The sequence below is a fragment of the Entelurus aequoreus genome, linkage group LG14 (assembly GCF_033978785.1).
Source record: "Entelurus aequoreus isolate RoL-2023_Sb linkage group LG14, RoL_Eaeq_v1.1, whole genome shotgun sequence".
Classification (NCBI taxonomy): Eukaryota; Metazoa; Chordata; class Actinopteri; order Syngnathiformes; family Syngnathidae; genus Entelurus; species Entelurus aequoreus.
The window spans coordinates 38,773,615-38,799,665 of record NC_084744.1 but is presented as its reverse complement, the minus strand read 5'-3'; the positions used below and the strand labels follow the sequence as shown (position 1 = coordinate 38,799,665).

Below are 26,051 nucleotides of genomic sequence, written 5' to 3'. Positions count from 1 at the left end.
AGGTCTACACAAGAGGCAGAATTGTCCTAGAGGTCCTTACTTACAGGACCTAACATGATCCAATTAAAAGAGTAAATGTGTTTGTGAGAGTGCCACATTTTTCACTAACAGGAGTGAAATGCAGGAAGTAAGAGAGGTACATGTTGGAGAGTACTAATATGACAGTCCTGTCTTTTATTATTCATATCAATCTCACAGCTTTAAAAATACAGTTGGTATGGTATGGTACAATGCATTTTATACAACTATTTGTGCATGTGAGTGGAATAACCAGCAGAGGGTAGCCTTCCACCAATTTATCATGATGAAGTATATGTACTGTGTAGGGAAACTGGCAAGGCTGTCTTACATTTGAGGTAACCTTCAATTGTCTACAAATATGATATAATACTGAGTCTTCTGCTTCAGGTTCTATTTACTCCCTGCAGGAACTCATAGCTTAGTATTTCATTCTTGGATGAAAAAGTTTATTAATTACTATTTATCTACATTACCAAAGGGGTAGTGCCTCTTTTTAACTTTGTTGCTGCCTAAAGCCAGTGCTAGTCGCTTACTGCTGCCTTGTAACACTGTTGTGCTCTCATAACTGACTGTAGCTCACATTGCTTTATGAGCCAACTGCTGCTTGCAGTAACGTAGCCAATACTTCATCTGCTTTCTTGTATTATGTTATGTAGTAGTATAATTTATATCGCACTGGCACTTTATAGATCCAAGTTGAATATTGGATATTAGTTTCATATTGCAATATAAACTTGTGATGCATTGAGCTTATTCCTGCCCAGTGCTTCATTCATTGTGTGCTTTGTCTACTCAACTGATGCACTTTATCACTTGATATGCAAATACCAATCTTGTTAATGTAACTAATGTACAATTAAGCATTTTGATTAAAATATTTGCCTTTTAGCAGGTAACAGTCAAATTGACTTAGTGCCATCAGGTACATTTACACAATCTAATGGAATCCAATACAAGAGCACCATCTTAGATCATAAGATTCTAATGCTAATGAACATAAGTAAAAATAATTGAGTTACACATTTTTTAGCTTTTATGTCAAAAGTTCCAATAGTTTGTTTACTCTCCATACTTCTATAATAATAATAATGGATTAGATTTGTATAGCGCTTTTCTAGGCACTCAAAGCACTTCACAGAGAAGTGAGAAGCCATCATTCATGTATAAAACAAAATTTAAAGCATTTTGCATTTGCCTTTAAATAGTTATATTCCTTTCTTGATGTCTATGATCTGTAAAAAATTATCAATTACAGGCACACGTGTCCAAAAAATATCATTACTAAATCATTCTCAAGTCATTAAAATTAATTGTGCTGGCTTGGTCCTGGTGCAGGTGAGGCGGGTCCCAGGCTCCAGTGGCCACCTGCACAAGACGGAGGACGGAGACTGGGAATGGAGCGATGACGAGCTGGAGGAGGGCAGTGAGGAAGGCAAGGCGGCGGTGAACCAGGGCAGGGTAGGCCAGACTTCATTTACAGCTTACATATGATGATATGATGTCTGTTTTGGTGATTAAACTTGTATGCAGTGAGATATGACACCAGCATCCATTTGTAATTTTAAATCAAGCAGCAAATTGGAAACACGATCTCCCAGTTTTTAAATTCCTGCCAAGGTCGAGCATTTGACATTTCCAAAAGCAGTGACAATGATTTAGGAAATACAGGTAAAGTTTCATCCTGATCCAAAAGAATGAAATTTGATCAAATCTGATGAGATCTGCAAAGAAAGTAATTGAAAAAGTGAAATAGGATTTACTGCCAGATGAGCAGTCTGTATCCAACTATCTGAAACTTGTTTAAAGCCTCACACATTGCAAGCAGTTCAAATTGAGTATGATGTTCTAATTATATGGTATACATTTAAAACAAAATGATTTAGGGCTACACCTAACGATGAATTCTTAAATCGATTACTCAATCATTTTTTCAACTCATCAAATCTGTAAATTGTATCGACCTGTTTTTACTGTAGTGTTGCAACACATTTTACGAATGAATTCCTCCCAAAATACAGCAACAGTTTAAGTGTATAGAAAGGCACATGGTTCTGTCAGCAATACAAAAGTCAATTACTTACAGAGCTGCTTTACTTCCTCTGCCATGCTGGAGGATCAGTCTTGTATGCTGCCTTTTTAAGTGCAGCAGTTTACACAGCAACATCTTGTTCTGTTTTCTATGACCTTTTTTTTTCAATCACAAGGCTTATTTTCCACATTTGTGTCTTATTTAACGTGCGTGGCTATCTGTCTTTGACACCTCTGTGCAAGGCGCCTGTCGATCATCAATGACTTTGACCAAGTTGACAATGAATTAAAATGATTTAAAGACAGAACATTCCCCCATCACAAAGGAAGTTCCTCACATAATTAAGAATGGGTACCGTTCACTTTTGAACCGATTCAGTACCTGTGTATGGATACCGGTACTAATTTTTAGTACTTTTGTGTGTGTTCATGAATCTTAATTGATGGATAAGAAAATGTTATTTTTGTTAATGAAACATTTAAAACGAGCTGATTATGATTACTGTGCTGTCCAATTGTTGTTTCTTGTTTTCCTTCTACATTTGAGTCTCATTTACATTGCAGTTGCACTTCCAAGACATTAGTTGGCAGCACTGATCAGGCTATCTCATAGTCATGCATAAAGAGAGTATGGCCAACTAAACAACAGGCTACCAAGGTTTTGTGCAACTGTGCCTGGATGCATGCAATTGCTGTCTTTTCCACGTTAGTTTTCCTGACGGAATAAACCACAATTTTTTCAACTACAGTATATATTGTACTAAACAAACTCCAGCTCATAAACTTACAATAAAACATTTTGTCAAAGTGTAATTTTGCGGCCGTATTTGACGCACTCTGCTGCTGCATTTATGCAATCTTTTGTGACCAGCAGGCACTCTTAACACGCACTCGACGACGCAAGAAATGTAAAAAAAAACAAAAACAAAACAGAACAACCGAAAAAATGACTTATTACCCTCATCTTGCTCAATGTTGGTAGTAGTCATGGCGCCCTGTAGTCAGGTGAGTATCTTTTGGACATTGAGGATATCACCTGAAACTGAGTTGGCCATACTCTCTTCATACACAACTGTGGGCTATCTACAGTATGTCGTCTAACTCTGAGCTAGCTTTTTCCATGAAGCTGAATGGGTTATGTTGAGCCCTACAACGTGTTAATACTGAAAGTAGTGTGCTTATTAAACACCACCTGTTTGATTGTACCATTCATCTTAGAGTTTTCATTACTGAATTTGGACGTGTTGTAATCGCCATGTAAAATTGCTAATGCTCTAGTAGCCTGACTATTGTAAATCCATTGTAAATTAGCATTAAAGCTAGCACATTTGGAAGAGTGGAGCCTTACTTTACATTTAAAGGTTTTCTACCAAGCATACTTGCTTTGTTGGTGTTAAAAATTGCAACATTACTTAAAGGGAGTTTGGCTGAGTGATTGTTTCCTTTAGCCAGTGTTTAGTCTGCAACCAGATGTGACGTTATGCACAACAAAGGTATTGAAATATGGCACCGTGATTTTATGTGAATCGATACTCGGTAGTACCGACAGAATTCGGTCAATGCCTATAAAAGTATCGAATTCGGTACACTTCCCTACATATAATTAATTCATCCCTTTTTTTTTTTGTCCTGTTCAGCCATTCAGGCAAATCATATTGTTGATGTAAATGCACATATCTGCTGTACAGATGTATTTACTTTACAAAAGAGAAGTGTAGGATACTTTTTGCCTTACTGGTATTGGACTTTACCAAATAGATTTATTTAATCACTAATAATCCATCCATCCATCTATCCATTTTCTACCGCGTGTCCCTTTTGGGATTGCGGGGGGTTGCTGGAGCCAATCTCAGCTGCATTCGGGCGGTAGGCGGGGTACACCCTGGAGAAGTCGCCACCTCATCGCAGGGCCAACACAGATAGACAACATTCACACTCACATTCACACACTAGGGCCAATTTAGTGTTTCCAATCAACTTATCCCCAGGTGCATGTCTTTGGAGGTGGGAGGAAGCCGGAGTACTCTGAGGGAACCCACGCAGTCACTGGGAGAACATGCAAACTCCACACAGAAAGATCCCGAGCCCGGGATTGAACTTAGAACTACTCAGGACCTCCGTATTGTGAGGCAGATGCACTAACCCCTGTATCACCGTGCTGCCCACTAATAATAAACCATCTAACAAAATCCATGCAGACCAAAACCACAACCGCCTTGGTAAATGTAAATATTGGATGTTTCCACCTCTGAAAAGTGACCACACACACAATACAATTCCCATTATGTACCTTGCTTACATGCATACAGGAAAAAGGTTAACATACAGCAACGCCAATGTTGTGTTGCATACAAGGAGTGTATGCACTCCCCCTATAAATAGCCTTTCGTTTAGTCCGAAATCAGATTCATGCAGACTAATTATCCCACGATCGGAATACAAGAATAATCTCCTCCTAAATATGCCCAACCCAACATATGATATTTGCAATGAATATGTACAGTATGTATTTATATTTTTAAAGATGGTGACATGTAGTGCGCATATGCCAGCTCGCCTGTGTGATTGTTGCATGATTTACATTTTGTTGGTTTGACTCCATTTAAATGGCATTAAGAAACTCTGGAATGTTTTTCCTTCTTTGTTCTCTGCAGTCTCGACGGGTCAAGGAGGAGACCAAAGATGTGAGTTTGGTCCCTTTTTTGTCTTTAAACATGCAAATGTATTGTGGTGAAAAGATGACATGCTTAGGAATGTTTTGCTTATATGTCTCACTGTGTTGAGGTGACAACTTGTCCAGGCCAGGTGTACTTTGCTCTCTGCCTGGGTGCAGCTGGGATAGGCTCCAGCCCCCCCGCAATTTCAAACAGGACAAGCGGTACACAATGGATGGATGGATAGCCTCCCTATTAATTATGCTCTATTGCAACACTCGGAAGAAGAGCAGTGTTTTTTAAAATGCTATTACTGGGCTAGGCCTTTTTTTTTTTTTTAATAATGTCCTGCCCACCTTCTCAGGCAAATCATATAGTAGATGCCCATATCGGCTGTTCAGATTTACTTTACAAAAGAGAAGTGTAGGATACTTCTCTTGTTGCCTTATTTGTATTTTGACTTTATTAAATGTATTTATATTATCATTTGGTGCAGCCGGGCCAGAGCAGGAGGGGATAGAAAGAGAAAAAAAGGAAGACAGAGGGGGGAATTGTGGGGACAAGAGGGGGATTAGACAGAGAGACAAAAACAACAACAGCAAACACAACAACAACAACAACAACATCAGCAAATACGACATGTACAAATATGATGGTAAAAGTAGTAGCAAATAAGCAGTTAGCGAAAATAAAAAATAATACAGAAATGACAATGAGCATTATTACACTAAAAATGGAGCAATATGAATACCAATAGAAATAGTGCTATTGATAATAAACAATACCAATACTTTACCTTTATTATCAACAATACAATTGTTCAAATGCAACAATACATATACGTAATGATAACTTGAGATACGAAAGAATGCAGAAAAATGGAGGGGAAGAAAGAGAAGCAACCTAAATAGATTTAATTATTTATTTATTCTTTTTTTAAAAATATATTTTATGAATATTATTATTATTATTATTATTTATTTATTTATTTTATTGATTTATTTTCCCCTACCTCAGGGGGGGGACTCGGCGGGGCGGTTGCTGGTTGTTCCATCTCCATCGTTGGGGTCCCTGCGGGTGGGGTGGGTGGTTCCCGTGGCCCCGTGCTGGGTGGTCCTGTGGCGGCTGGCTTGGGTGGGGTGGCCGGGGGCTGGCCTCGCCGCGCTCTCCGGGGGTGGGGGGTGGGCTCATGGGGGCCCGGTTACCGGTGGGGCGGGGGCGGTCTTCCCGTCCGGTTTCGGGGGGTCTCCGGGCCCCTCGGGCGGGGCGTCCCGCCTTTCTGTCCGTGTGGGGTGTGGTCTCTCGCTGGCTTGGGGTCTGGCTGCCCCCTGCTTTTCTTGTGCCTTGTCCTCTGCCGGGTGCGTCTGTCTGCGGCCTGCTGCTGGCCTTTGTGGGCGGCGCGGTGGGCCAGGCTCTGGGGTTCCTGTCGCTGCCCGGCTTGGCTGCGTGGGGGCGGTGGTCCCTGGTTCCCTGGGCACCACACCTACTGTTTGTGGGATGGGCTCTCGGGGAGGCTGGGGCCGTACTCTGGCTCCCGCACACACTGGGAGTCAAATGTATTGTACATGCAAATTCACATATACTCACATACATACATACACACATACATAGGTACCTACGCTCCCACATACATATACAAATAAATACAGTACATATTTACACACTCAAAGTTCGTACATCCACACGCACACTCATTATACAAACATACTGTATACACATACTGTACATATACATTCACTGTACAAACATACATATACACATACTGTACATATACACTCACTGTACAAACACACACATACATATACTGTACATATACATTCACTGTACAAACACATATACACATACTGTACATATACATTCACTGTACAAACACACATACTGTATACACATACTGTACATAGACATTCACTGTACAAACACACACATACACATACTGTACATATACATTCACTGTACAAACACACATATACACATACTGTACATATACATTCACTGTACAAACACAGATATACACATACTGTACATATACAAGTACATATGCACACATACACTCATGCACATAATCACGTTTCATCAAACATATATTAACGTTGTTGCCCTAGGGTAAACTGGGTATAACACATGGCACACTGACAAAGCTTAACCTATTGTTACTATAACAATCTACAAGGTTAATGTGGGCTAGGACTTTGATGACGACTGTAGAGCTCCTGTTGAAATCTAATAAGCATATCGCTCTTCCTTGATTGTTGCCAATCGACTTTTTTAGTGTTAAGCTGAATCCTGACTTGATTGCCACCCAGGATGTAATACAATTTTCACAGTTCTCTCTCTTGTTTTGTCACTTGCAGGATGAGGAGAATATCAACTATGTTCCTATTGATGGGTTATCCATCCAGCATCCCCAGGTGAAAGATGCCACTAAAGCACTCATTTGTTGTGGGTCAATGACCTTGACTGCACATTTATTGTCTGAGCTTGCATTTGTGTACATATGTATCTCCTGGAGGGATGCACTAAGCTATAATAAGTCCGTCCGCCTGCCTGTGAAAACTCACTTCTATTATAACCCATTTTCAACTGCGTTTGTCATTTTAGAAATGATCCAGAACAGTTTTGGTTGGTGTCCTGTGCCCCTGATAGGCATCAGCCATTTCCTACCTCAATACTTTCGTTTGAGCTGTGCAAAGAGCCCATTTATGCTGTACTGCTACAATCTTACTGTTTTGGTTTTTATTGTGGCGTGTGTTTGTCAAATTACAGCGTTTTGTGGTCACTGCCACTATCCTCGCTTTGATAAAACACTCAATCTGTGTAAAAAAAATGCAATACACTATCTTCGATCATGAGACAAAATATCAATATAAGTAATAATTACCAATATACATAATGTATTTCTTCATATATTAAATCAGACACTTTCAGACTGTTAATAATTACATGTATATTTTTATTTGTAAGCAATTTTTCCCCAAATAATTTCTTCTGTTCACGGTCACAAACTAGAGCCTATTCCAGTTATACTGTACACCCTAAGCTGGTTACCATTCAATTACAGAGCATTATGGTTCACTGAACTTTATTGTCACACAAGCACACATGAGATGGCACTAAATTTAGTCCCCAAGGTACTAGATTTAGCCACAAGAACAATAGTATGTACGGTACATGATAATGTAAAAATAATGTGACAAAGAGTAGGGAATAAATAGCAAAGGTTAGTTTATATGAATGCATTGAAAATAGAAGAGAATACAAGTTAAAAGGTTTAAGTGTAATCTTGCTGTGCAAGTAGAATGTAAAAACATTGACAGCAATGATTGATAACTATTTCAAATAATCAACAGTATTATATATTTTGTCACACTTGTTCCGCTTCAATTGCGACTTCACCACATCGCAGATTATTTTCAGATTTGTTTTGTATTTTTAAGCATATTCTACAACAAGTTTGCCCACCTTTAAGCATTGTCAAGCATATAACGGGTTAAAGGAACTATTAATAACAATCCTACAGTAGTATTAGCCACTAGATGAGACCAAACAAATCAGATCATGCTGTTCAGTATTGTGACAACTGATTGGCTCAGGCAGTATTTCTATAATGGCTTACAAGAGTTTAAATGGGACTAAAGGCTGTTATTGCATGTATAAATGGCACTTTAATTAAAAGAAAATTATTTAGATCATTGTAAAGTGTTTTTTATGCTCTAGCTATGAAAAATATTTGATTTATAATTAATCATTCCTACTTCGCGGAAATTAATTTATAGCGCTTATGTCCAGAACCAATTAACAGTGATAAACAAGGGGCGACTGTAATAAAATACAAAAGGCAAAAGCAGTGAAGATGTCACGTTGTGTAAATGGTAAATAAAAAGAGAATACAATGATTTGCAAATCCTTTTCAACTTCTATTCAATTGAATAGACTGCAAAGACAAGATATTTCATGTTCACACTGAGAAACTTTGTTATTTTTTGCAAATAATCATGAACTTAGAATTTAATGGCACAACACATTGCAAAAAAGGCATTTTTACCACTGTGTTACATGGTCTTTCCTTTTAACAACACTTTGGGAACTGAGGAGACACATTATTGAAGTGGAATTTTTTCCCATTCTTGCTTGATGTACAGTTTAAGTTGTTCAACAGTCTCCCTTCTGATATTTTAGCCTTCATATTGCACCACACATTTTCAATGTCTGGACTACAGGCAGGCCACTCTAGTACTGGCACTCTTTTACTATGAAGCCACGCTGTTGTAACACGTGGCTTGGCATTGTCTTGCTGAAATAAGCAGGGGCGTCCATGATAATGTTGCTTGGATGGCAACATATGTTGCTCCAAAACTTGTATGTACCTTTCAGCATTAATGGTGCCTTCACAGATGTGTAAGTTACCCATGCCTTGGGCACTAATACACCCCCATACCATCACAGATGCTGGCTTTTACACTTTGCACCTAGAACAGTCCGGATGGTTCTTTTCCTCTTTGGTCTGGAGGACACGACGTCCACAGTTTCCAAAAACAATTTGAAATGTGGACTCATCAGACCACAGAACACTTTTCCACTTTGCATCAGTCCATCTTAGATGAGCTCGGGCCCAGCCAAGCGGCGGTGTTTCTGAGTGTTGTTGATAAATGGCTTTCCCTTTGCATAGTAGAGTTTTAACTTGCACTTACAGATGTAGCGACCAACTGTAGTTACTGACAGTGGTTTTCTGAAGTGTTCCTGAGCCCACGTGGTGATATCCTTTACACACTGATGTCGCTTTTTGATACAGTTCTGCCTGAGGGATCGAAGGTCACGGGCATTCAATGTTGGGTTTTGGCCTTGCCACTTACGTGCAGTGATTTCTCCAGATTGTTTGAACCTTTTGATGATCTTACGCAGCGTAGATGGTGAAATCCCTAAATTCCTTGCAATAGCTGCTTGACATCCTTGTTTGTGAATGACTGAGCATTTCATGGAAGCTGCTTTTATACCCAATCATGGCACCCACCTGTTCCCAAGTAGCCTGTTCACCTGTGGGATGTTCCAAATAAGTCTTTGATGAGCATTCCTCAACTTTCTCACTCTTTTTTGCCACTTGTACCAGCTTTTTTGAAACATGTTGCAGGCATCAAATTCCAAATGAGCTAATATTTGCAAAAAATCACAAAGTTTTCCAGTTCAAACGTTAAATATGTCTTTGCAGTCTAGTCAATTGAACATAAGTTGAAAAGGATTTGCAAATCATTGTATTCTCTTTTTATTTACCATTTACACTACGTGACAACTTCACTGGTTTAGGGTTTTGTAGTACGCCCCTCTAAAATGTGCACCTGCTGACAGCACCTGCAAAAGACTGCAAGCAGTTTCCTATTGCGCAGTAAGGGCCTGATTTCAAATTCAAAGTCCAAATGAGCTAATATTTGCAAAAAATAACTAAGTTTACCAGTGTGAACATTACATATCTTATCTGGTTTTGGGTTTTGTAATATAATTAGTACAAAATAGTGTACATATTTATTAAAATAAAAAATGTATCTTTAAACTGCTGTAAATGTTGAGGTTTACAGGTCTTCTCTGCAGGCGACAGGTGACACATGGGAACACAAGTATGTGTCGTCATTGTGACGTTCACAGCCTGGCGTGCAGGATCTTATTGAGTGGAGGCCACTATTTGAGTATATATATAACCCAGCGTTATAGTTATAGTTTATTTTTATTTTCAACATGCATACAATTAGTACGTGATGCATTACATTTTCCAGTTTCTCTTTACAACATGTCTGAAAAGGAGTAGGAAGAAGCAGAGACTGTTTAATCTTGCCCATTATACATTTCATAGCAGTTACAAACACATTTGATTCATTTCATGTTCTCAACTTGTCCACAATTAATAAAGTTCTCAAAAAATAAGTAGTTTAAGTTTTAATTCAACTAATGAGATGATAAAGATGATCTTGTTATCAATAAGGTTCAACATGTTTATCAGAATTATTATTCTTTGTACTTTGTAAACACCTTTGAGTTTGAGCAGTTTCTTAAATTGAATCTTATTAGTACTTTGTTTGACTTCTTTGCTTAATCCATTCCATCATTTAATCCCACATACTGATATGCTAAATGTTTTAAGTGTTGTAGGTGCATACATATGTTTTGAATTACATTTTTCTCCAAGGATATATTTTTCCTCCCTTGCTGAGAAGAATTGTTGTAAATTCTTGGGTAGCAGATTATAGTTTGCTTTGCGCATGATTTAAGATGTTTGCAAATTCACTACATCGTTAAATTTGAATATTTTTAGTTCAATAGATAAAGGGTTTGAGTGTTCTCTATATCCAACATTATGTATTATTCAAACTGATCTCTTTAGTGAATGAAGTGTCATATTTTGCTGTATTCATTATTGACGTATTTCTTGCCACCTTATGTTGTATATTTGTATGAGATTTGTCATAGATTTGTCTGTTATTAGCAGACCACTTGTAGTATTATTATCCAAATTGTTAGTAAAGATATCAGTAAGTGTAGCACAGGGACTTGTAATTTTGTATGGCTTTGTGATTTTGCTATATAAACTGCTAAACATTGTACCCATGAAGTCATCACTGTAGGGCTGGGCGATATGGCCTTTTTTAAATATCTCGATTTTTAGGCCATGTATATATATAATATAATATCTGGATATTTTGCCTTAGCCTTAAATGAACACTTGATGCATATAATCACAGCAGTATGATGAATTTATGTGTCTACATTAAAACATTCTTCATCATACTACATTAATATATGCTCATTTTAAACTTTCACGCAGAGAAGGAAATCACAACTAAGTCAATTGACCAAAACTATTTATTAAACAGTTATGAAGCAGTGGCACAAACATTCATGTCATTTCCAAAACAGAAAGTGCAAGATTGTCAGAGACATTTTAAAACAAGCTATTAGTGCACTTTTGTGCATGATGTCACTAAGATGACATATCAAAACAACACTAAATTAAAGTGTACTTTTCGTACAGAACGCCACTACAATAGTTTAAAACAAATAAAGTGCACTTTTGTGCATGATGTCACACAAGATATTTCAATAACTGTCAAATAAAAATTTAGCTGCATAATAGTAAATCAAATAGTGTATGTCCTTCGCTATGTGGTAGGTTCCTGCGGACGTTATCTCCTTCTGTTGTTGACTATTTTTTTCATACGGTGTTGATGAGGAAATGGTAGCCTCGGCATTTTGTTGGTGTGTAACCGAACGGAGATATTGACATGCAGAGTTTCAAGCACTCGTCATTCTCTTTTCAAATGATCCTACAATTTAGCAGTGGTGATACTTTTTGTAGCAAAGCTTTTGCCGCATACTTGACATATTACGGTTGTCTGTTCAACATCTTTCCGCTTGAAGCCAAACCACCGGCAGACGATGGACCCCCTGCTGTTTTTCTTGGGAATTAATTCTTCCTTCATTTGTTACCAGATTCGCACCTTCTTTCTCTCGTATTACCACTCGCACCACAGCTAACGTTACCCATGTCACTACCTCTCTGCTCCGCGAGGGCGTATACGTATGTGACGTATGTAAGAAGGTGCGCTTGTTTTATGTCTCTGTGAGGAAAGACAATAAAGAGTGATAAAAGCCTGTTTAAAGTACCAATGATTGTCACACACACACAAGGTGTGGTGAAATTTGTCCTCTGCATTTGACCCATCCCTTTGATCACCCCCTGGGAGGTGAGGGGAGCAGTGGGCAGCAGCGGTGCTGCGCCCAGGAATCATTTTTGGTGATTTAACCCCCAATTCCAAGCCTTGATGCTGAGTGCCAAGCAGGGAGGTAATGGGTCCCATTTTTATAGTCTTTGGTATGACTTGGCCGGGGTTTGAACTCACAACCTACCGATCTCAGGGTGGACACTCTAACCACTTTAACTTTTAACTTTAGTGTAATGCCCGCAGCTAAAAGCAACTGCGTGAGAACATATACTCCAATATCACCATATACCGTATTTTTCGGAGTATAAGTCGCTGCGGAGTATAAGTCGCACCGGCCGAAAATACATAATAAAGAAGGAAAAAAACATAAGTCGCACTGGAGTATAAATCGCATTTTTTGGGGAAATTTATTTGATAAAACCCAACACCAAGAATAGACATTTGAAAGGCAATTTAAAATAAATAAAGAATAGTGAACAACAGGCTGAATAAGTGTACGTTATATGATACATAAATAACCAACTGAGAACGTGCCTGGTATGTTAACGTAACATATTATGGTAAGAGTCATTCAAATAACTATAACATATAGAACATGCTATACGTTTACCAAACAATCTGTCACTCCTAATCGCTAAATCCCATGAAATCTTATACGTCTAGTCTCTTACGTGAATGAGCTAAATAATATTATTTGATATTTTACGATAATGTGTTAAAAATTTCACACATAAGTCGCTCTTGAGTATAAGTCGCACCCCCGGCCAAAAACAATGGTCTTTTGCTTGTTAGTGTTTAAAGGCCAAATGAAATGGGATTTTCTTATTTAAACGGGGATAGCAGATCCATTCTATGTGTCATACTTGATCGTTTCGCGATATTGCCATATATTTGCTAAAAGGATTTAGTAGAGAACATCGACGATAAAGTTTGCAACTTTTGGTCGCTGATAAAAAAGCCTTGCCTGTACCGGAAGTAGCAGACGATATGCGCGTGACGTCACCGGTTGTGGAGCTCCTCACATCTGCACATTGTTTACAATCATGGCCACCAGCAGCGAGAGCGATTCGGACTGAGAAAGTGACGATTTCCCCATTAATTTGAGCGAGAATGAAAGATTTGTGGATGAGGAAAGTGAGAGTGAAGGACTAGAGGGCAGTGGAAGCGATTCAAATAGGGAAGATGCTGTGAGAGGCGGGTGGGACCTGATATTCAGCTGGGAATGACTAAAACAGTAAATAAACACAAGACATATACCTGTATATACTCTATTAGCCACAACACAACCAGGCTTATATTTAATATGCCACAAATTAATCCCGCATAACAAACACCTCCCCCGTCCCGTCCATATAACCCGCCAATACAAATCAAACACCCGCACAACACACTCAATCCCACAGCCCAAAGTTCATACAGCACATATATTTCCCCAAAGTCCCCAAAGTTACGACCGTGACATGCACATAGTGGCATGCACGTACGGGCAAGCGATCAAATGTTTGGAAGCCGCAGCTCTTGCGTACTCATGGTACCGCGTCTGCGTATCCAACTCAAAGTCCTCCTGGTAAGAGTCTCTGTTGTCCCAGTTCTCCACAGGCCAATGGTAAAGCTTGACTGTCATCTTTCGGGAATGTAAACAATGAAACACCGGCTACGTGTTTGTGTTGCTGCAGCCGGCTGAAATACACCGCTTCCCACCTACAGCTTTCTTCTTTGCTGTCTCCATTGTTCATAGAACAAATTGCAAAAGATTCACCAACACAGATGTCCGGAATACTGTGGAATTTTGCGATGAAAACAGACGACTTAATAGCTGGCCACAATGCTGTCCCAAAATGTCCGTGACGTCACGCGAAGGCATCATCATACCGAGACATTTTCAGCAGGATATTTCGCACGAAATTTAAAATTGCACTTTATAAGTTAACCCGGCCGTATTGGCATGTGTTGCAATGTTAAGATGTCATCATTGATATATAAACTATCAGACTGCGTGGTTGGTAGTAGTGGGTTTCAGTAGGCCTTTAATAATAGTGTTCATGGGTGTCTACCAGGGGTCTCAAACACGCGGCCCGCGAGACGTTATTTTGCGGCCCCCACCTTAATATGAAAGTTTAATGTTAGTGCGGCCCGCAAGTTTTAAATGAATGGCGCTTGACAGCGTTGTGTGCGGAGCTGAAGGAATCTACCAATCACGGTGTGGCGAGGGCGTGCGTGATGGCACTGCCTTTAGTGTCCTCTAGAAACTGTTACCGCATCATCTTTTTCTCCATACTAACAGCGTGCAGGCCCAGACACATGTTGTATGAGGCTTCTGCAGACACACGCAAGTTATTGCAAGACATACTTGAGGAACAGACATACATGTCACACTGAGGGTGGTCATATTTTATTTTATTTATTTTTTAACACTGTTACAAATATGCGCCACACTGTGAACCCACACCAAACAAGAATGACAAACACATTTCGAGAGAACATCCACACCTAAACACAACATAAACACAACATAACAACTACCCAGAATCCTTTGCAGCCCTAACTCTTCCGGGCTACAAAAACACCCCCGCTACCCCCAACCCCGCCCACCTCAACCCCCCCACACACACCACCAATGCCTGAGAAGGAGCAGGATGAATAAAAATCTTATATTTTTCTGCCCCCTTCAACATAATACGTAGTCTTACTTAATGATATCATATAAACCAACAATTACATCCAAATATAACGAAAACAAACAAAAAAACACATAAAAAAACAGAAGAAGTGCAAAACTTCATGATGTACAAACCGAACAAAAAAAACTAAATAAGTAATATACACCTCACGGGATGATACAAAACAAATACAAAACCAGGCAAAAATCAAGTAAAATAATAAATATAAAGCAAAATGTAAACACTTATGGCTGTCCATAGGATCTTATTGTTCTGTCTTTATATATTTTTTCAATTGGAATATATTTTTACAATCTTTTATCTCATTGTAAAGAGAATTCCATAGTTTAACCCCCACCACTGATATGCACATTTGTTTTAAAGTTGTCCTTGAATACTGATGTTGGAAATGACCTTTTCTTCTATGCTCTTCATTCTCAGAAGTGATGACAAACATTTGTTGTAAATTTGCTGGTAATGTTTTACTTTTAGCCTTAAACATGACACATAATGTCTGTAACTTTACTAGCTCCTGTAATTTCAATAAACCCGAATTAATAAATAATATGTTAGTGTGTTCTAAGTAATGTACTTTATGAATAATCCTTATGGCTCTTTTCTGTAGTTGATACAGAGAAAGTTGCGGTGCACAAGGAATACAATTTGAAACATCATTATACAACTAGACATACTGAGGAGTATGCAAAATACCAGGGAGATGAGAGAGTGAACCGGGTTGCAAATTTTAAAGCCAGTCTACTGAGGCAACAAGATTTCGTCAAGAAAGCAAGCAAAAAGAGCGATGCAGCAGTCAAAGCTAGCTACATGGTGAGTGAGATTGTTGCTAGGGCGGGAAAGCCATTCAAAGAAGGTGAATTCATTAAAAAGTGCATGTTAGATTTTTTTGAAGAAATCTTTTCTTGCGGCCCAGCCTCACCCAGTTTCTGCATCTAGTGGCCCACAGGTAAATTGAGTTTGAGACCCCTGGTGTCTACAGATGTGCTCCTAAATCCAGGTCTTATTATTCAGTAATGCCTTGATATAGGGTAGTGTTGATATTTAATGTTGAGGTTTGTTTTTCGTCAGACTCAATTATTGTTGTCATTGTTGTCGAAGCGGTGTCAACTTTGATATTTGTCCAGATTTGGACCTCCATTCAGTTTGATGTAGATTTTACAGTTGGCGCTACAAGTTCCCTGAATTTTTCGCTGCTTCCTCAGGTCGCGTGATTTCTTGGCGATTTCACAATTAAGCCTGGTGTATACTCTCACGTCACGTAGCTTGCGTAGGCGACGCAGACGTCCCCCATCCCGCGTGCACCTCCCAAAAATCTTAACGCTGAATGCAGAGCTGTTATTGGTCAGTTTTTGCCAAGGAGGGTCCCAGAACACAGGCGAGCAGACATTGTGCTTAAAATGCACAAATCATTGTATGAAATGAAACAACAGTGATTAAACATTTGCATGACAACTGATATTGTGTACTTAATACCTCAGTGCCCTCTAAAAGTGTTTACTGTATGTGTCGTTTTTCAGCATATTATGTTGTTGTTGTGCCCAGAAGAAGTCACAAAGTATGACACTTTTTGTAACTTTTATTGTCAATCTCGGGCTTACAGGTTCAATTCAGACACACATTCTTTCTCATGCGCACACGTCTTTTTCGCTCACACTTCTCATTCTCGTCAATAATCTTTCAGGCACTGTATTCTTAGAAACGCAAGCTACGCGATACCAGCCTTTATGTTTTGTGAGGTGCACATTTGTACCCTTCAGCTTTTTTTCCTGTTTCAGTTTAGTGAGTTTCACGAGGATGACCACACAGGTGTTGTTGTTTCGTCCATTCAGTGGGATGCATGTATCCATGCTTTAATGATGACGTCAAGTTCCTTTAATTGCAGAAAGTTTAGCAGGTGTTGCGACATCCATTTAATCATGTTCTCCTCTATTATCCAAGGCTCTTGCATAGAATCTTGATTTAATTTGGTGCCCTGTCACGATGATATCATTTGTTTGTTTATCCTTATACATTTCATGTGTATTCTTCTAAATGATGTTATCTTGTTGCAGAACTTTCAGTTCTTGATGCACCGCAGTATTTCCCTCTTGGAGAATCTTCACCTCTTGTCGCATTTTTGTTTTCTCTTCTAAGAGATTCATCACAATCTCCCTAAAGGAGAACTGCACTTTTTTTTAAATTTTTGCCTATCGTTCACAATCATTTTGAGAGACATGACGATGTTTTTTATTTTTTATTTTTTTTAAAGTCCGCTTACAATGAAGACTGTGGTAGCCGCTCTATTCCAACTATAAAGCCTTTAAAAAAAACATCCAATCACCTCCAATAAGGTTTTATATAAATGAAGTAAGTATACAGGCCCTTTCCAAAAAAAATTTATTTCATGGAAAAGGATATTTATTTCCATAATTCCATTCAAAACATTAAACTTCCATAGACTATAGATTCAGGGCCCACAACCTAAAGAATTTCAAGTATTTAGTTGTTTAATTGTACATAATTTGGGCTTCTAACTCATAAAATCCACGAAAACAGGATTTCCAAAAATTTGAATACTGTGAAGAAATCCTCATTTACTTCTCAGTTTTTGCAGAGAAAAAAATTAGGATCACATCAAATCAATCAACATATGTTACTTTCAAAATGATACGTTATTCTTCAATACTTTGTAGGGAATCTTTTTGCCTTAACCACTGCCTCCATGTGCTGTGGAATTGAGAGTTATGGAAGCCCAGATTTCCTTGATGCTCACTGTCAGCTCTCGTTTTTGGGTCTGGTGCCCCTCATTTTCGTCTTGATAATACCCCATAGATTCTCAATGGGGTTTAGGTCCGGTGAGTTGGCTGGCCATTCAAGCACTGTGATGGCATGGGCATCAAACCAGGTTTTGGTGCTTCTGGCGGTATGAGCAGAGGCCAGGTCCTGCTGCAAGATGAAATCTCCATTTTCATACAGATCCTCAGCAGAAGGAATCAAGAAAGCAGAGTTTACCAAAACCTGCACTAGACTTTGCACCTCAGATCATGACGGACTGTGGATATTTCACACTGGTCTTCAAACAGCTTGGGTTATGTTCCTCACCCGTCCTCCTCCAAACCCTTGGACCTTTATTCCCAAACGAAAAGCACACTTTACTTAAATCGAGAAAGAGGACCTTGGACCACTGGCCAGCAGGCCAGTCCTCCTCCTCCTTGGCCCAGTTGAAACGCTTCCTACGTTGGCTCAGGCTCAGAAGCGGTTTGACCTGAGGAACCTGACAGTTGTAGCCCATCTCCCGGATGCATCTGAATGTGGTGGTTTTTGAAGCTGTGACTCCCGCCTAATTCCACTCTTTCTGGATCTCTGCCAGTTTCATGAATCTTCTGTTTGATAATCCGCAGAAACCTCGGTCATCCGTTCTCCTGGTGCATCTTCTCCTGCCACGTTTCAGTTTAAAACATGCATGCTCTGTAAAATTTGGGCTGTTTTTCTTTAAATCCTGGTTTTGTGAGCTGGAGGCCCAAATTGTGTACAAATAAACAACTAAATACTTGAAATCGTTTAAACTGTGGGCCCTGAATATATAAACTATTGAAGTTTAACATTTTGAATATAATTATAGAAAATAAGTAAACTTTTCCATGATATTCTAATTTTTTGTTTTCTGTATATGTCAGTGTTTTTCAACCATCGTGCCACGGCACACTAGTGTGCCATGAGATACAGTCTGGTGTGCCGTGGGAGATTGTCATTTCACCTATTTGGGCTAAAAATATTTTTTGCAAACCAGTAATTATAGTCTGCAAATAATGTGTTGTTGTTGAGTGTCGGTGCTGTCTAGAGCTCGGCAGAGTAACCGTGTAATACTCTTCCATATCAGTAGGTGGCAGCCAGTAGCTAATTGATGAAAAGATGTCAGGAACACGTTGTGTGAGTCGATGAGGGTTTGTCGTTGTATCTAATGCTTAAACCAAAAATAAACAAAAGGTGAGTGCCCCTAAGATAAGGCATTGAAGCTTAGGGAAGGCTATGCAGTACGAAACTACAACCTAACTGGCTACAAAGTAAACAAAAACAGAATGCTGGACGACAGCAAAGACTTACCGTGGAGCAAAGATGTCCCTGCATAGGATAGCGACAATTTAAATATTCTTGATTGCTAAAACAAAGCAGGTGTGGGGAATAGCGCTCAAAGGAAGACATGAAACTGCTACAGGAAAACACCAACAAAACAGAAAAAGCCACCAAAATAGGAGTGCAAGACAAGAACTAAAACACTACACACAGGAAAACAGCAAAAAAGTCCAAATAGGACAGGGTGTGATGTGACAGGTGGTGACAGTACACCTACTTTGAGACAAGAGCTATATTGATGCATGCTTGGTTATGCTTTGAAGTCATATCCAACACTTGCGACGACTTTTTACTGTCAACTGAGTTTAGTTTTTTAATGATTTCTGCTGGTGGTGTGACTCTGCATTTTTTCAATGAAAAAAATGTACTTTGGCTCAAAAAAGGTTGAAAAACACTGGTATATGTAATGTAGTAACAGGCACATTCATAAAAACATTTAATATTTATGTAGTTTGATCATTTTAAGCATATGTGGCACATAAATAAAAAAAACGCATCACGTTTGCTTTTTTTTTCATCACTGATTACTGCTCACTGCAGACTTCATGAGAGCCAACAGAAACAGTAACACTAACTTACTGTACAATGTCTGCTGTCATTAGGATGCCGACTGCTAGGATGTTCATATATTCCCATTTAGACGAAGAATGGCCATAATCCTCGAGAAGAAACGGGGTGAAACAGGACAAAATGTCTTTTCATGTTATCGTCGCCATTTCCGGGTCCTAAATGGCTGTCAAAGTGTACTGACTTGAAGGAATACGTCCTCAGACTTCTTCTGTCCAGGTGAGATGCAGGATTTATGTGCTACAATAAACTTCCAGGCAGCAAGTAAGCAAGGAAAAACCTTGCCAGTCGATCATGTCGAAATTGTTCCTCATGATCACTGTGCCGCTATAAATAGTTTGTCTGCGTTCGCGCATATAATAACAATATCACAAATACTTGGTTACTATCCAAACTAGGAAATGTAAATGGATTATTGTTGGCACTTTTTTAATGGTTATTTATTGGATTTTATGGGCGAAATAGAGGACCTCCCATTGGCTGCGCTGTTATCAGACTTTTATTTATATTTATTTACAAGTTAGAATACATTAAAAAAAATTAATCCGTTGTCATGTCTTTCATAATTAATGATTGTGAACGATAGGCATAATCTAAAAAAAGTGCTCTTCCCCTTACAGATCACAAAGCTGCCTTTTCACGTTTTTATTCTGGCTTTGCAGGCTTGCTTTGTTTTCTTGTCTGCTTCTTGTATAATAATAATAATAATACCTGGGACTTATATAGCGCTTTTCTAAGTACCCAAAGTCGCTTTACATGTTAAAAACCCATCATTCATTCACACCTGGTGGTGGTAAGCTACTTTCGTAGCCACAGCTGCCCTGGGGTAGACTGACGGAAGCGTGGCTGCCAATTTGCGCCTACGGCCCCTCCGACCACCACCTATCATTCATTCAACATTCATTCACCGGTGTGAGCAGCACCGGGGGCAAGGGTGAAGTGTCCTGCCCAAGGACACAACGGCATGGTAAGAGGCGGGGAGCGAACCTGCAACCCTCAGGTTTCTGACACGGGCGCTCTACCCACTATGCCATGCCGCCCCATGTATCTTCTCTAATCTTGCTCCTGCCACTTCTCCTTCCACATTGTCATTAAGTCTTCATGTCCTGTTTACAGTAGGCTGACCATATTCTGAAATCCCAAAAGAGGATATGCGTGCCAAGGCGGGCACTAGGTGAACATTTGCCAATGATACTCGACATTGCTTTATAAATAATATAGTTATTTAAATAAATCATTTTTCTCCTCTGTTGACAGCAGTGTTGGTGCTAGGAATTTTCAAAATGGGGTCCCAGGGATCCCATCAAATCATAAAAATGGGGTCCCACTAGGGCTGGGCGATATATCGATATATGCGATATATCGCGGGTTTGTCTCTGTGCGATATAGAAAATGACTATATGGTGATATTCAAGTATATGTTCTCATGCAGTTGCTTTTAGCTGCGGGCATTACACTTCAGGCTCTTCCCACTCCTTCTTGTCTCTCCTTCTCACAGACAGCAAGCGCACCTTCTTACATACGTCACATACTGTCACGTCATACGTCACATACGTATACGCCCTCGCGGAGCAGAGAGGTAGCGGCATGGGTAACGTTAGCTGTGGTGCTAGTGGTAATACGACAAGAGAAAGAAGAAGCGAATCTGGTAACAAATGAAGGAATAATTAATTCCCAAGAAAAACAGCAGGGGGTCCATCATCTGGCGGTGGTTTGGCTTCAAGTGGGAATATGTCGAACAGACAACCGTAATTTGTCAAGTGTGGGGCAAAAGCCTTTCTACAAAAAGTAGCATTACTGCTAATATGTAGCATCATTTGAAAAGTCACCTGCTAGAGAATGAAGAGTGCTTACTCAGCATGTCAACATCTCCGACCTGTGCCACACCATCAAAATGCAGAGGCAAACATTTCCAGATCAACACCGTATGAAAAAAAGAGTCGACAACAAAAGGAGATAATGTCCGCAGGAACCTACTACATAGCGAAGGACAAACACTATTTGATTTCCTATTATGTAGCTCATTTTTATTGACACTTATTGAAATATCTTGTGTGACATCATGTTTTTAAACTATTGTAGTGGCGTTCTGTACAAAAAGTGCACTTAATTTAGTGTTGTTTTGATAAGTAATCTTAGTGACATCATGCACAAAAGTGCACTAATAGCTTGTTTTAAAATGTCTCTGACCATCTTGCACTTTCTGTTTTGGAAATGACATGAATGTTTGTGCCACTGCTTAATAACAGTTTAATAAATACAGTTTTGGTAAATTGATTTAGTTGTGATTTCCTTCTCTGCCTGAAAGTTTAAAATGAGCATATATTAATGCAGTATGAACAAGAATGTTTTAATGTAGACACATAGAATCATCATACTGGTGTGATTATATGCATCAAGTGTTCATTCAAGGCTAAGGCAAAATATTGAGTTATATATCGTGTATTGCGATATGGCCTAAAAATATCAAGATATTAAAAAAAGGCCATATCGCCCAGCCCTAGGTCCCACAGTAAATTTTTGGGGTCCCACTTTTTTGTAAGCGTTTTGAAAAAAAATTATAAACGTATGCATTATCCTGTTATATCTATCCATCCATTTACCACCACTTATCCCTTTTGGGGTCGCGGGGGGTGCCGGAGCCTATCTCAGCTGCATTCGGGCGGAAGGCGGGGTACACCCGGGACAAGTCGCTGCCTCATCACAGGGCCAACACAGATAGACAGACAACATTCACACTCACATTCACACACTAGGGCCAATTTAGTGTTGCCAATCAACCTATCCCCAGGTGCATGTTTTTGGTGGTGGGAGGAAGCCGGAGTACCCGGAGGGAACCCACGCAGTCACAGGGAGAACATGCAAACTCTACACAGAACCGAGCCCGGGCTTGAACCCGGGACTACTCAGGACCTTTGTATTGTGAGGCACATGCACTAACCCCTGTTCCACCGTGCTGCCCCCTGTTATATCTCACATTCTATATTGTGTTTTGGAAAAAGGTTGTCATAAACGTTACTTAATTCATTAAAAAAAATAATGTGTATGCATATGTAAATGTATTCAGTTATAAACATTCATTCACTTTCTTCTTTCCTTCATGGATCTAAACGTTACCGCTGCTGGTAGTTTTTTCTATGTTTTTATTTAATAAGTTGTAGGTGTATTTATTTCAGTATAAACGTGTAAAAAGTGTTTTGCTTCGGTCATGAAATGATAATCGTGTGCCAGGGCATATATACATTTTATATTTAACACTTAAATCTCTGGAGTCTACATCAACTTCAGATTTATTCCTCATTTCAAAATGTTTTAGTTTTTTTATGTTGTTTTTTTGTTTGTTTTCCGCCCTTTTTTGTCAATCAAAACTATGTTTTAAATTGGCAAACACACAAAATATGCAAAATCTTCCACCAAAAATATTTTTCAAAGTGGAATATTTGATGTGAAGTAGTTGGAACCTTTGATAGGTCAATAATTCATAATAACATTGATTTTGATTCAATATTATGTTTTGACCAATGACCGTTTGAAAGAGAAAAAAAAACAGCTTTGTTTTATTAGTCAACATTGCAACTTTTTCTAAATTACATTTCACCTTTAAGCTTTTTTATTTCACTTTTGTTATGTTTTTGTTTATTTTAATAGTATTTTTAGAATTTGCCGTGGGCCTTTAAAACATTAGCTGTGGGCCGCAAATGGTAAAAAAAAATCTGCGTCCTTTCTGATTTCAATATGTTAAAAAGACACAAAAAGTGCGTTAACGCCAACACTGGTTGACAGTATGACAAAATAAGTCACACTTATATTCTGTAACATTCACAGTTTTGGAAAAAAGTGCAGAGGTAGAAATATTCAAAATAACCTCTTGTATATAATCTAAACATAAATAATGCCTCAAAACAAGTTAATTAAATTTAAACAAAAAACAGCAGACGAGCTCTCGCCCTGCACAGCTGTTTTGTGCTTTGTAGTGTCGATATGGGCTTGTAGATCGTTGGCCCCTTTATTTGCCACAGATATATACGTTGCTGCTTTGCACACAGTGCATTCTGCTTTCCATGTGTCACGGCCAGGACGAAAACAAAGATAGTTTTCACGCAAATCATCCGTAAAGTTGCATTTACGTTTCGGCTTCTCTCTTGTGTCCTGTCTGTTTCTCAACTGTCTCGCTCTCTGTCCCTGCCCCTCCCTCACGAATGTTGCTGCGTGCGCACACCTTCACAATTTGTTTTGTTTTTAACCCCTTCTTAACCCTGGACGTACACTGAAAATACACGCAACCCTAAGTCAAAATATCGGACATTTGAGGCATTTAAGAAACCCCGCACGGATAGCCCCGCAAAAGAGGACATGTCCGGGGAAAAGAGGACGTATGGTCAGTCTAGTTTACAGACACTCATTTAATCCAAATGAGACCGAAAGTGTCGGGCTTTGAGATTTTAGTTTGGCTTTTGTCATCATTGCATTACCAGCCCGCTAACGGGGGTTGCCTCTTTAGTGACTTGCGGCACTTTTAACTTGTAGAGTTCAACAAAATGGCACCTTGCGCCAATTAGAGATCAACTGGACTTGTCAGCCTGTCAACTGAGATCAGTCTGTGTGGTCACAAACACTTAAAAACTGCTGCAAACTCTTGTCGCTCCATCTCCTTGTGGCTTCTGGTTGCTCGGCAACAGCTGGCTTGAGGCTAACAGCTCTTCTATCACATCAAATCTATGCCTCGGACCGGACCAAGAGAAGTTCAAAGATGCCTGCAAACTCTCATGTAGCTGTGATCACAATCAGGAAAACTCCAACATGATAAAAGAAACATTAATAATATAATTAACCAAGAACACACAAAGATAAGAAAATCAGTTCATAGAGTATAAGAAACATAGAATGGCAGGTAGAATTGCAAACGTGAGCTAAACTAAATAGCTAATAAATACAATGTGTGTTATGAGTGGAGAGGGTTTGAGTCAACATTGCAGAGGTCAGTTCCTGTTGAAGACTCAACGAGGATCTTTTGCAGTTTGGCAGGTTATGACAATCTGGAGCAGGTCAGAAAGATGATTGGGCGAGACCATGGATAGCCTTAAAAGTAAGGAGGATTGTTTTTATTTTTGGACGGAGAGCCGGTGGAGCTGCTATGATGTGCTGGGTAGAGGACTTCTGGTGACCAGTTGGACAGCATAGTTTCAGAGTTGTGGAGTAACTTAGTAACAAAACACTATTCATGTTTTAAAGGCAATTCATTGCAGCTATACTCTACATGTGCTTGGTTATTGTACGTATAAACTCAGAATCACTCATGTTTTCTGCAGGTGGAGCCATTTGGGGATCGTTCATACAGTCAAGGCGCTGTGAACATGGTTCTGCGACTAAGGTGAGAGCGATTATTTCTCATCTGCGCCATGTTTCCTAGTAACGTGTGAGAGATATGTTTCCTAGTAACGTGTGAGAGATATGTTTAATAGTAACGTGTGAGAGATATGTTTCCTAGTAACGTGTGAGAGATATGTTTCCTAGTAACGTGTGAGACATATGTTTCCCAGTAACGTGTGAGAGATATGTTTCCTAGTAACGTGTGAGAGATATGTTTCCTAGTAACGTGTGAGAGATGTTTCCTAGTAACGTGTGAGAGATATGTTTCCTAGTAACGTGTGAGAGATATGTTTCCTAGTAACGTGTGAGAGAGATGTTTCCCAGGAACGTGTGAGAGATACGTTTCCTAGTAACGTGTGAGAGATATGTTTCCTAGTAACGTGTGAGAGATATGTTTCCTAGTAACGTGTGAGAGATGTTTCCTAGTAACGTGTGAGAGATATGTTTCCTAGTAACGTGTGAGAGATATGTTTCCCAGTAACGTGTGAGAAATATGTTTCCTAGTAACGTGTGAGAGATATGTTTCCTAGTAACGTGTGAGAGATATGTTTCCTAGTAACGTGTGAGAGATATGTTTCCTAGTAACGTGTGAGAGACATGTTTCCTAGTAACGTGTGAGAGATATGTTTCCTAGTAACGTGTGAGAGATATGTTTCCTAGTAAAGTGTGAGAGATATGTTTCCTAGTAACGTGTGAGAGATCAATGATCTTTTTATTGTGTCCTCACACACACCTGCACACGTCATGTCTGCTTTATGTGTATACTCAACAACACAATGTAATACTAGCATTACAAATGGTTGGTGTTATGTTGTCTGCTTATTTTTCTTTCTGCATGTGTGTCCTCTTTTGTTGAATCAGGTCAAAAATGTGTGTAACTGTGACGAGTGTCCGCCCTGAGATCGGTAGGTTGT

The 26,051-nt window shown here is 39.3% G+C and overlaps 1 protein-coding gene across 2 annotated transcripts in view; it reads left to right on the top strand.

Annotated features, from left to right (window-relative positions):
- Positions 1-26,051, top strand: part of stk39 (serine threonine kinase 39) — a 75,382-nt gene that overhangs the window by 26,459 nt on the left and 22,872 nt on the right. For both annotated transcript variants that reach the window (XM_062069841.1, XM_062069842.1), the window contains exons 11-14: positions 1,357-1,479; positions 4,704-4,733; positions 7,055-7,111; positions 25,077-25,138. In XM_062069841.1, the coding sequence (XP_061925825.1) occupies positions 1,357-1,479; positions 4,704-4,733; positions 7,055-7,111; positions 25,077-25,138 (272 nt within the window). The remainder of the gene's footprint in view (positions 1-1,356; positions 1,480-4,703; positions 4,734-7,054; positions 7,112-25,076; positions 25,139-26,051) is intronic.